Raw genomic sequence first — 12,421 nt, forward strand, 5'->3', positions numbered from 1 at the left:
TATAATAATAAATCTAATTTAGTGTAATATCCTAGAGTACAGTGTAATGTAGCCGGTATGTCTCACACACAGCAGTGGATCAGATCATATGTTACCTGATGCTGCGTATCATATGTTTAATCAGTACAGTTTATACTTCAGCATGTTGCATATGTTACATTAGTAAACTCTATGTGTGTCATTTTGTTTGACTTCCTGATGAAGCCGAAAGGTGTTGAAGTATTTTTTAGGTCTATACATGACCATGCCATGAGAATTAAGGTGTTTTAATGCTTATAGAGAGTGTCTTGGAGTTTTCTTCCTGTTTGTCATCTACTTTATGAATCCGTTTTTCCAAAGAGCACCTCGAACAAACTCTTTTTTGAGTCCTAGAAGCGTTCAGTAATCACCTTTAATCAGATGCAATGATTACATACTGAGTCCCAGTTACACTTGAAAATCACATTGTTACAATCATTTCATGAGAAGAGATAAATATGTTCTACCACAACTTTATGGACAACAGTGTATATTATTATTATTATTATTATTATTATTATTATTATTATTATTATTATTATTAAATGATGCATATTGACACCATCATTGGAGCTGCTTGTGATTTTTGCTGTTGCTAGCCATGTTTGTCCTTGAATTCATACAAACAGAGAAAAATCTACTAAATTGTGAATTGTAGAAAACATTGAAACAAAAAATCATAAAAATGCATATTAGTACTTATGGCTTATGGGAAATTATTGATGCTTTCTAAATTTAACCCATAAAGACCCAAACATCCACTGGCAGCGGAAACAATCTGCTGATGTAAACTGTTTATCTACTAATTCTATCAAAATATGCAAATAACTGGTGTAAAATGCAGTTTATTATCTTTTCATGGTCATCAGATATGACCCATTTGGACGTTCACAGATTCCTAGTGAAGGTGGAACCAACGTCATCTTCTACAACATATAATTTACCAGTAAAACAAATGGAGTTGGATCAATGTCAGTGGATGAAAACACTTGGTTTATGTTCAATTAATGAGAGATTTTACTGAAAAAGTCACTTTTTCGTCAGTTTTCTCTGTTTCTGATATAATAACCCTCAACTTTAACCCATAAAGACCCAAACAGCTACTGGCAACCAAAACCATCTACTGATGTCAACTGTTTAATATTTGTGGATCCACTAATCCTATCAATTCATGTAAATAATTGATATAAAATACAGTTTGTCATCTTTTCATGGCCATCATATATGACCCATTTGGATGTTCAGAGGCTCTGTAGTTACCATGGAAACACCGTCATCTTCTACAACATTGATTCACCAGTAAAACCCACGGAGTTGGATCAGTGACAGTGGATGGACACACTGGTTTTATGTTCAGTTTACTGAAAAAAAAAAAAAAAAAAAACCCCAAAACTTTTTCTTCAGTTTTCTCTTTTTTAATTTAACCCTTAACTTTAGTCTGAGCTTTTATGAACATCTATGTGATCAGTGAATTAAATATAGAAAAAAAAAAATCATTTTCACTTAAGAAATGCAAAATAAAAATGACAATATTTGAACAAATGGTGATAAATCACTTAAGAAAGAGGTAAAATAGAGCGAAATTAATTTGTGAACTGCCACAAAAGTAGCACTGGGTCTTTATGAGTCAATCAGAATTTTTATGAATAACTACATGATCAGTACATTAAATACAGGAAAATATTTGATTACCACTGGCAAAAAATAAAGTACAGAGGACAGTGTAATAAATGATGACAAATCACTTAAAAAAGGTTAAATAGACAGACAAATCCATTTGGGAACTGCCGCTGAAGTAGCGCTGAGTCTTTGTAGGTCAAGAGGAAATAGGGAATACAGACATAATAAACAAATCCCTTGAAATAATCTTTTTGATTTGAATTTCTATGCAGCTGTATTCACCCTTTTTTTCTTTTCATATCAGACAGAATTAAACATCTAAGAGTTGATCTTTGTACAGTTAATTCCACAGTGAAACAAGTGACCCAACAAATCTGCGTTGGTGGTGATTCCTGTGTCAGCACAGATCACATGCACCAGGTTTCATCGTCTCCGTACAAGATCAAAGAAGCCTCTGATGGTGAGGAATAAGTTGGCGGTCAATCCTCATGTCAAGACGGCGCTACACAGGCTTCTTATGTAATGTTTGAAGAGCAGCTGCTGGCGGGGAGTTCAAAGGGACATACTGCCATGTTGGAGGAATGACAACAACAAGAAGGGCTGTAACTTTATCATGTCCTCATTGATATTTACTTCAGTGTGTGGAAGGTCTACACAGTAAATAACATACTTTCTGTTAGAAGATATGGCTGCCAATTCTCCTTTTACATCCTGAACTCCTGACATTATGCTTTAGATTAGGGGTGTATGACTCATTTTAGTGGGAGGGACACGTAAAATTATAACAATGAAAAAAGTTACATTTATTATGAAAATGTTTACATCTACTAAATTTCCTTAAAAATCTCAATAACACGAACAACAGAAAATCTCTTTTAAAAAAAACAAATGCAATTTTAACAATATTCTGCCTCAGTTTATCATTTACACGTGCATTAAGCATTAGGGGCATTACAACTTCCAGATCACAGTGGATCTACAAATACACAAAACATCTAGTAACAGGCAGAATAGTGTTGAAATTACTTTTATTTCTCTTAAGACATTTCAGGTTGTTCATATTTGTTCAGGTTATCCACATTTACAGTAAAAAGGATAGTTTATAAATGTAACTATTTTCATGTAATTTAACTTTTTTACACTAAAACAAAGAAAATTTGCAGTTTTCATGATTTATAGGTTATGATGATAGACTTTTACGGTTCGGATCGCCTTTAGATCATATTGGTCTGTATGTGGAACCTGAGCTAGAGTGATTTTAACATCCTTTATTATTTATATCTTCAGTGTAATTTTTGCATTTCATGAAATCATCCCAGGGGCCAGGTTGTACCCTTTGACGGGCTGGTTTTGGCCCATGGGCCACTTGTTTGACACCCGTGCTTTAGTTGTGGCTCAATATGGGTTTTTTGGACCAGAACCAGTTTAAATAATAAAAGCAGTAGTCTACATTACAATGCCTACATTAACCCATAAAGACCCAAAAAGCCACCTTTGGCGGCTGTGGCTCAGTTGGGAGAGCGGGTTGTCCAGTGACCAAAGGGTTGACAGTTCAAATCCTGGCTCCAATTGTCGAAGTGTCCTTGGGCAAGACACTGAACCCTAAGTAGACTACTAGACTAGCTCTACCCAGTAGAACTTGGCAGCGCCTTGCATGGCAGCAGCCGCCTACTGGTGTGTGAATCAGTGAATGTGAGGAATTGTAAAGCACTTTGGGCCCAATGAAGGTGTAGAAAATGTGCTATGTACGTTTAGTCCATTTACCATTTACCACCTTTGATCAAAAGCACCTACTGATCTAAGTTATCGATCCCCTAATCCTATCAATACGTGTAAATAATTGGTGTAAAATACAGTTATTCATCTTTTCATGGTCATCAGATATGACCCATTTGGATGTTCAGAGGCTCCGTAGTGAACGTGGAAACACCGTCATCTTCTACAACAGGAGTGTCAAGCTCATTTCAATTCAGGGGCCACATACAGCCTAATGTTTTATAAAGTGGGCCGGACCAGTAAAATAATATAAATAATAGGATAATTTATAAATAATGTCAACTCCAAAGTTTGCTCTATGTTTCTGAGTGAAAAAACAATTCAAATTCCGTAATGAAAATGTTTACATCTATGAAGTGTACTTGAACACAACATGATCAAATACAAACCTGAAAATTCTTTGTAAAAAAATATGTGTAATTTTAACAATATCATGCCTTAGTTTATTATTTATACATGTGCATTATAACTTACAGATCACAGTGGATCTACAAATGCACAAAACATTTAGTAACAGGCAGAATATTAGTAAAATTAGAATACTGTTTAGACATTTCAGGTTATTTACATTTTTTGTAAAAGGCTAGTCTGTAAATGTAAACATTTTTGTGTAATTTTAACTTTTTTAAAAACTGAAATGAGGAGAAAAATTTGCTGTTTTCATTATTTGTAGGTTATTATGATAGTATTTTACTGGTCTGACCCACATTAGATTGAATTGACTTAAAATTATTTTAATATTTTTTTATTGTTTAATATCTTCAGTGTAATTTTTGCATTTTTGCATGTTTGACACCTGTGTTCTACAACATTGATTCACCCATAAGTTGGATCAATGACAGTGGATGGAAACACATGGTTTATGTTCAGTTAATGATATATTTTACTGAAAAAGTCTCATTTTCTGAGCTTTTATGAACATCTTCATGATCAGTCAATTAAACAGAGGAAAAAAGATGATTTTCACCTGAAAAAAATGCAAAATTCAGAGGATAATATTGTAATAAATGGTGATAAATCACTTAGGAAACGGTACATAGAGAGAAAAATTCAACTGCTACAAAAGTCACACCTATGGGTTAAATATACAGGGTGGGGAAGCAAAATTTACGATATTTTGAGGCAGGGATTGAAAAACAGTGTATGACCAATTAGTTTATTGAAAGTCATGAGAATTTATTTGCCACAAGAAAATGTACATAATAGAAAATGTTTTTATTCTATGTGTCCTCCTTCTTTCTCAATAACTGCCTTCACACACTTCCTGAAACTTGCGCAAGTGTTCCTCAAATATTCAGGTGAAAACTTCTCCCATTCTTCTTTAATAGTATCTTCCAGACTTTCTCGTAATAGTTTTGCTCATAGTCATTCTCTTCTTTCCATTATAAACAGTCTTTATGGACACTCCAACTATTTTTGAAATCTCCTTTGGTGTGACGAGTGCATTCAGCAAATCACACACTCTTTGACGTTTGCTTTCCTGATTACTCATATGGGCAAAAGTTTCTGAAAAGGTATGGATAATAGTGTTAGGTATGATTATGACATCAATATATGTTTGGTTTCAAAACAATTGACGTAGTGCCTGCTGAGAAAAAACAACTAAATGTTCATTGTAAATTTTGCTTCCCCACCCTGTAAGCCTTCTATTCCTGTGATTCCAGATCAATATGGACATGGTTACTTCTGTCTGTCTGAAAAGATTTTAAGTACTAATTATTTCTAGCTGCTTCACAGCTTGCGTCCAGTGTGGCTGTTTTCAATCTCTACAAATTGCAGAAAACAGGAACGTCGGCATTGATAAGGATAAGGGTAGAAGGTGATTCTAAGGTCCACATTTTCAGTTTTCAGAGATAGACTTCACCAGCGTTCCTGTGCTGCAACTCTGAACCCTTCATGTGTCAGAAAGGATGCCATCATACAGCGAGTTTAATTAAATTAGGTCAGCTTTAGACAGGAGAATAGCCGGAGCCACGTGTGCTTTTGACATTACGTTCTGGCAGTTTATCTGAGTGGCAACAACTGGCAGCGAAACCTAATTCTCCACACAGCCTCTACTTTTAGACCAGGAAACATGGGGGTGAAAGGTTCAGCGGTTGTAAAGCATGAAAGGCAAGTGATCGACAGAGCGGCAGCTACTTAAACCAGTCGTTGAAATGACCCCGCTAAACCACAGCCCCCCCCAACATTCATCTGCTGAAAGAGAAGAAAGAAAGAAAGAAACCACACGAGAGAGTCTATCATTTGTTGTTTTTTTTTTTTGTTTTTTTTAATGGAATGTATCTTTTCAAGGTATGAAAATAGATCTCACGCTGAAATAAGAAATTGGACAGTGGCTACAAAGGGCACAGCTATAACTGAGTGTGTGATGATGGCAACAGGAAGGCATGTCAGGAGCATCACACCAGTCAAATTAGATAAAGGGCCCCGCTATTACCCTGTGTGGGAGATGACAACAACACAGAGGTATGTGTTGGTTTGGCGCTGATGTACTGGTAAGAGGGCGAAGCGGTGGGACACACTCCCAGCACACAGGAAACAACACTGAAAGAAAACATTTCCTGACATCAGCACATCCCTTCTAGACAACAAAACTATTCTGAAATCATTACATGTCATGAAATGCTGCCTTGAAAAAAAAAAAAAAAAAAAAAAAGAGTCATTCCTTGCGGTTCTGTAACTTGGAGATTAGAGATGCAGCTGTGTTTTCAGAGGTATCTCCGCCGGCAGAACAGTCAGAAAAGCTGCAGTGACTCCGTTTTTTCTTAAATTTAAACTCTACAGCTTCGTTTGCAGAGAAGTAACGCAAGCCCGAATATTAAACTGGATAAAACAAAGTCTGCGATCGTAGTGGTGGTAACCTGGAGCTGGAGAAGGAGCTGTAAATACTGTCTGTGCATTGGCTGTTAACTCGTTTGTGTAATATTTGGGTCCTGGGCTTGTATCCAGGTGAACTCCATCTACCACAGAAAGGTGATCCTAGTATCGGTTTGAGCCTTAGATTAAAAAAAAAAAAAAAAAAACAGTGTTTGTAGACATGACATGATATCCACCTGTTAAAAAAACAAGTGCATTAGAGAACTTTTTTAGACTCACTGGAGTGTCATCGTCCAGTATTTCCAACATATTCCAGTTTGTTAGCTAAACCAGTCCAAAGAGCTAAACCAGTCCAAAGAGCTGAACCAGTCAAAGAGCTGAACCAGTCCAAAGAGCTGAACCAGTCCAGACAGCTAAACCAGTCCAAAGAGCTGAACCAGTCCAAAGAGCTGAACCAGTCCAGACAGCTAAACCAGTCCAAAGAGCTGAACCAGTCCAAAGAGCTAAACCAGTCCAAAGAGCTGAACCAGTCAAAGAGCTAAACCAGTCCAAAGAGCTAAACCAGTCCAAAGAGCTAAACCAGTCCAGACAGCTAAACCAGTCCAAAGAGCTGAACCAGTCCAAAGAGCTAAACCAGTCCAGACAGCTAAACCAGTCCAAAGAGCTGAACCAGTCCAAAGAGCTGAACCAGTCCAGACAGCTAAACCAGTCCAAAGAGCTGAACCAGTCCAAAGAGCTGAACCAGTCAAAGAGCTAAACCAGTCCAAAGAGCTAAACCAGTCTAAAGAGCTGAACCAGTCCAGACAGCTAAACCAGTCCAAAGAGCTGAACCAGTCAAAGAGCTAAACCAGTCCAAAGAGCTGAACCAGTCAAAGAGCTAAACCAGTCCAAAGAGCTAAACCAGTCCAAAGAGCTGAACCAGTCCAGACAGCTAAACCAGTCCAAAGAGCTGAACCAGTCCAAAGAGCTGAACCAGTCCAGACAGCTAAACCAGTCCAAAGAGCTAAACCAGTCCAAAGAGCTGAACCAGTCAAAGAGCTAAACCAGTCCAAAGAGCTGAACCAGTCTAAAGAGCTGAACCAGTCCAAAGAGCTAAACCAGTCTAAAGAGCTGAACCAGTCAAAGAGCTAAACCAGTCCAAAGAGCTAAACCAGTCTAAAGAGCTGAACCAGTCCAAAGAGCTAAACCAGTCTAAAGAGCTGAACCAGTCCAGACAGCTAAACCAGTCTAAAGAGCTAAACCAGTCCAGACAGCTAAACCAGTCCAAAGAGCTAAACTAGTCTAAAGAGCTAAACCAGTCCAAAGAGCTAAACCAGTGCAAAGAGCTGAACCAGTCAAAGAGTTGAACCAGTCCAAAGCGCTAAACCAGTCCAAAGAGCTAAACCGGTCCAAAGAGCTAAACCGATCCAAAGAGCTAAACCAGTCCAAGTAGCTAAACCAGTCCAAAGAGCTAAACCAGTCTAAGTAGCTAAACCAGTCCAAAGAGCTGAACCAGTCAAAGAGCTGGTCTAAAGAGCTAAACCAGTCCAAGTAGCTAAACCAGTCCAAAGAGCTAAACCAGTCCAAGTAGCTAAACCAGTCCAAAGAGCTGAACCAGTCAAAGAGCTGGTCTAAAGAGCTAAACCAGTCCAAGTAGCTAAACCAGTCCAAAGAGCTAAACCAGTCCAAGTAGCTAAACCAGTCCAAAGAGCTAAACCAGTCTAAAGAGCTAAACCAGTCCAAAGAGCTGAACCAGTCCAAACAGCTAAACCAGTCTAAAGAGCTAAACCAGTCCAGACAGCTAAACCAGTCCAAAGAGCTAAACTAGTCTAAAGAGCTAAACCAGTGCAAAGAGCTGAACCAGTCAAAGAGTTGAACCAGTCCAAAGCACTAAACCAGTCCAAAAAGCTAAACCGGTCCATAGAGCTAAACCGGTCCAAAGAGCTAAACCAGTCCAAGTAGCTAAACCAGTCCAAAGAGCTAAACCAGTCCAAGTAGCTAAACCAGTCCAAAGAGCTGAACCAGTCAAAGAGCTGGTCTAAAGAGCTGAACCAGTCCAAAGAGCTGAACCAGTCAAAGAGTTGAACCAGTCAAAACCCTAAACCAGTCCAAAGAGCTAAACCGGTCCAAAGAGCTAAACCAGTCCAAGTAGCTAAACCAGTCCAAAGAGCTAAACCAGTCCAAGTAGCTAAACCAGTCCAAAGAGCTGAACCAGTCAAAGAGCTGGTCTAAAGAGCTAAACCAGTCCAAAGAGCTGAACCAGTCAAAGAGTTGAACCAGTCCAAAGCACTAAACCAGTCCAAAGAGCTAAACCAGTCTAAAGAGCTAAACCAGTCCAAAGAGCTAAACCTGTCTACAGAGCTAAACCAGTCCAAAGAGCTAAACCAGACCAAAGAGCTAAACCTGTCCAAAGAGCTAAACCAGTCCAAAGAGCTAAACCAGTCCACAGAGCTAAACCAGTCCAAAAAGCCAAACCAGTCCAGTTGAACCAAGAAGAACAATGACCTGGGCAAATGAGAACCTACACAGACTTCCAAAAGTGAGGTTAAAAGATCCAGATCAGAATATCACCTCCACGTTCATGAGCTACGCTAAAGCTGAAATATCAGCAAACCCAACCTTAGCATTAACCCATAAAGACCCAGTGTGACTTTTGTGGCAGTTACCAAAGGATTTTTCTCTTTTTTTAATCTTTCCTAAGTGATTTATCACCATTTATTATAATATTATCCTCTAAGTTTTGCATTTTTCCAGTGGAAATCATTTAATTTTCTATGTTTAATTGACTAATCGTGTAGATGTTCATAAGATCTCACAGTAAATTCAAAAGGTTGTATCAAAACAGAAAAAAAATGAAGAAATAGTGACTTTTTCAGTAAAATATATCATTAAATGAACTTAAACCCAGCGTGTCCATCCACTGTCATTGATCCAACTCCACTGGTTTTACTGGTGAATCAATGTTGTAGAAGATGATGGTGTTTCCACAGTAACGTCCAAATGGGTCATATCTGATGACCATGAAAAGATGACAAACTGCATTTTACACCAATTATTTACAAGTATTGATAGAATTAATGGATCAACAGTTTATATCACTAGATGGTTTTGGTCGATGGTGGATGTTTGGGTCTTTATGGGTTAAAACTGGAAACTGGTAGCCTGGCTTTGTATAAACTCCTGCTTTTTTGCAAGTCTTATTTTTTCAGAATGCGTCACAACTTGTCTTTGTGTGCAGATTATGCAAGTCCTTAAACTAGGTGGTTGAAAGTTGATGAATGCTACCTGTTAAATGCTTCATTCATTCATTCTTTCATTCTGCCTCATATTTACTATAAACACAACAGCAGAAGCATCCACCTCATCATCACTTGATAACGGCAATAAAAAGTGTATTTCTAATAACATCTACAACTGAAAAAATTAGGGAGATTATGTCTAAATATCTGATTAATCCATCGCCAATGATTTTGCTGCCTCTTTGTCTACAGTTTCTGTCTTAAACCACTGAAAAGGAACTGAGCGATCATCAGTTTAGACTTTAAGACTCACCAGAATGTAAGATATTACACTACAGCCAAATGAAATGACTAACAGTACAAAGGAAATTAATCAATGTACACATGAAAACTCTATTGATAAATCAAACCATCAAACAAAACAGAGCAGGTCTCTCATCATATATCTATGGTAGATTCTGAGTTGCAACACTGCACAAAAGGGAGCAATGAGATGAAATGAGTCTTTGGTTCAGTCGGAGAATGACAACATGGACAGTTTTACCTCTAATAATAATAATAATAATCATATCTGATCAATTTACAGCAACCATCCTAGTAGAACACACATGGAAACTGGTTTGTGCTGGAGTTTATGTGTATCATGTGGGCTATAACCCTCCAAATGTGAGTATTTTCTGCTCCAGCCTATCACAACCACACTGAACATTCATCAACAACATAACATTTTATAGAAAATATATATACACATCTAATAAATAAGGGCTTAACCCATCCCGCGGTAGAATACAGCTGGTTTCTCACATGCTTTTTGTCCATGAGTCTTTTTTTTTGTGTGTGAAATATAAGTCTTTGTAGTGAAAAGGGAAAAGGGGGGGCACGCAGCTCTGTGGAAAACCACAACATGGAAGAAGGGGGTCGTCCTGGAGGATGGAGCTGGGTGGTGGTGATGGTGAAGCGGCGGGGGAAGATGCAGCCCGGGTCAATATTCCTCCTCCAGCTGTGTGTCCAATTAACCTGCGGATGCAATCAATTAGACGGACCGCAGACTGATGGTGCCTGACATGAGAGGCAAAGGAAATCTAAAGTCATCTGAAAGCAGGACTCAATACAACAGGACCTGGGGCTGTTCATTACACCTCAACAAGATCACACCATGTGTCTGCTCCTGAATCCCACTGACCTCCGGACAAAGCAATTTAGCCTCATTTATATCTGGAAGAACTTGCAGGTATAACATCTTAGCAGTATTATTACATGTTAGTGATCTGTTATGAAGTATTAACACTAGTATTGTTTAGTGAGACTATAATAAAGTTAATCTGTATTTTGTTGAGCTTTTAAAGGCCAATCAAAGTATCAGGTGTCCTAGCAGTCCACAAAACAGACACATGAGCAGCTGTGGGGGGGTTTAACAGCCTGTAAAGCTGCACACACACCTGACTGTGCTGTGGCAGCACACTATAGAGGATGGGAGGATTTGGAGAAAGGAGGAAATAAAAGTACATTGATTTTCTCCTCTTTAACTGTGTATTTTACTCATGATTTCAGCCTGCTGTCAGTCACTTGGATGGACAATCAAACAGTGCATCTTCAGCTCTTGACAATTACACGTTGTGTGTAATGTCAGTAGGATATGGATGTGTCTGTAAAGCAGGATGTTCTAGAGGAGTCCTCCGTGGATGAAACATTAAACCAGCACAGGAAGCCTAAGTATATCCAGGCTGTCACCCCCCCATCAGAGGGTGGATACAAAGGCCAACAGCAGGGACTCCCCAAGTTTTCTTTCCGCCCAAATACATCCAAATTAAGTGTGATTTGATCCCCGTGTGGAAGAACATTCACTGAGGATCTGATGTTTGGAGCCTAGGTCCTCATAGATCCAGGGAAGACAACAAAACCACAAACGGATCCGCAATTTGCAAAAAGGGGGGTTGGATACCCAGGTGGTTCCGGACCTGGGGGGGTCGGATACCCAGGTGGTTCCGGACCTGGGGGGGTTGGATACCCAGGTGGTTCCGGACCTGGGGAGCCCCTGTGTTTGTCGCCTGTCTTACCGCACATGGAGCACGAGTGTCCGTGGCGCTCGCCGCAGGTCACGCAACATTTGGCGAGCTGCGGACGGTCTTCTGCCCGGGCATCTGCACCACCAGCAGCTGCTGCTTCTGCCGGGTGGACTTGACGGCCAGGATCGCCTGCCGGTTCTTGTACTGGACCATCTGCAGGGTGATCTCCGCGTTCCAGCCCTCGTCCTGCGGACACCTGAAGTCGATCTCCTTCCCCTCCGTCATGACCACAGTGAAGTACACGTACTTGCCCTTCCGCTCCACGCAGTCCACGGTCTTCATGTTGGCGAAGTGCAGCTCCTTGACTTTGCCGGTGTCTCCGGTGCCGTGGTGCTGGTGCTGCTGCTGCTGGTGGTGGTGGTGCTGCGGGTGGTCGTGCTGCTTGGGCGGCAGCAGCAGGACTCCGTCCTCGGTCAGGACGCAGTGCTTCTTCTTCCACAGCTGCAGCAGACCGTCACTCCTCTTCTCCAGCAGACCCTCCTTGAACACCTTCCTCCCGTTTTCCAGCATCTTCACCCGGACAAAGCTCCCACCTTGTGGCTGTTGGACCGGACCGACAGACGGACCGACAGACGGACAGAGGGACGGTTGTCTATCCCGGGGCAGGTGCAGGCATGAGCCGCCGCTGGGTCCGTGTGTGTGTGTGTGTGTGTGTGTGTGTGTGTGATGCTCTGCTTGTATCGTGGAGGCTGCCCGGCCGTCTGAGTGGCTGACTGCTGGTCACGGTGTATGTGAGCAGGATTCACGGGCGGGAGGGGTCTGGAGCCTGCACCGCCCCCCCACACACCCCCTCCCCCTGAGACACAATAACTGACTACTTCTGTGATTTACTCTGGGTGGAAAGCTGTCACTTCATCTTCCACATTCATTTGTTTGGAGTGTGTGGTTCCTCTGATTCATTCTTAT

The 12,421-nt window shown here is 40.3% G+C and overlaps 1 protein-coding gene across 3 annotated transcripts; it reads right to left on the reverse strand.

Moving 5' to 3' along the window:
* Positions 1-9,410: 9,410 nt before the first annotated feature.
* phlda1 (pleckstrin homology-like domain, family A, member 1) lies at positions 9,411-12,215 on the reverse strand. 3 transcript variants are annotated; one of them, XR_003936789.1, is made up of 3 exons: positions 11,474-12,047; positions 9,873-11,407; positions 9,415-9,842 (listed from the first exon to the last, which is right to left on the reverse strand). XR_003936789.1 is itself a non-coding variant. In XM_030148928.1 (2 exons), the coding sequence occupies exon 1, from the start codon at positions 12,023-12,025 to the stop codon at positions 11,546-11,548; it is 480 nt and encodes a 159-aa protein (XP_030004788.1). In that variant the 5' UTR covers positions 12,026-12,215; the 3' UTR covers positions 9,411-10,466; positions 11,507-11,545. The 3 variants fall into 3 exon arrangements, 1 of the variants encoding a protein (XP_030004788.1); XM_030148928.1 differs by having other exon boundaries at positions 9,411-10,466; positions 11,507-12,215; XR_003936788.1 differs by having other exon boundaries at positions 9,415-11,407.
* Between the last annotated feature and the right edge of the window lie 206 nt (positions 12,216-12,421).

Source organism: Sphaeramia orbicularis, chromosome 12 (genome assembly GCF_902148855.1).
Source record: "Sphaeramia orbicularis chromosome 12, fSphaOr1.1, whole genome shotgun sequence".
Lineage (NCBI taxonomy): Eukaryota > Metazoa > Chordata > Actinopteri > Kurtiformes > Apogonidae > Sphaeramia > Sphaeramia orbicularis.

Coding starts and splice junctions, on each gene's coding strand:
- phlda1 (XM_030148928.1), bottom strand. CDS start 12,025: ATGCTGGAAAACGGGAGGAAGGTGTTCAAGGAGGGTCTGCTGGAGAAG.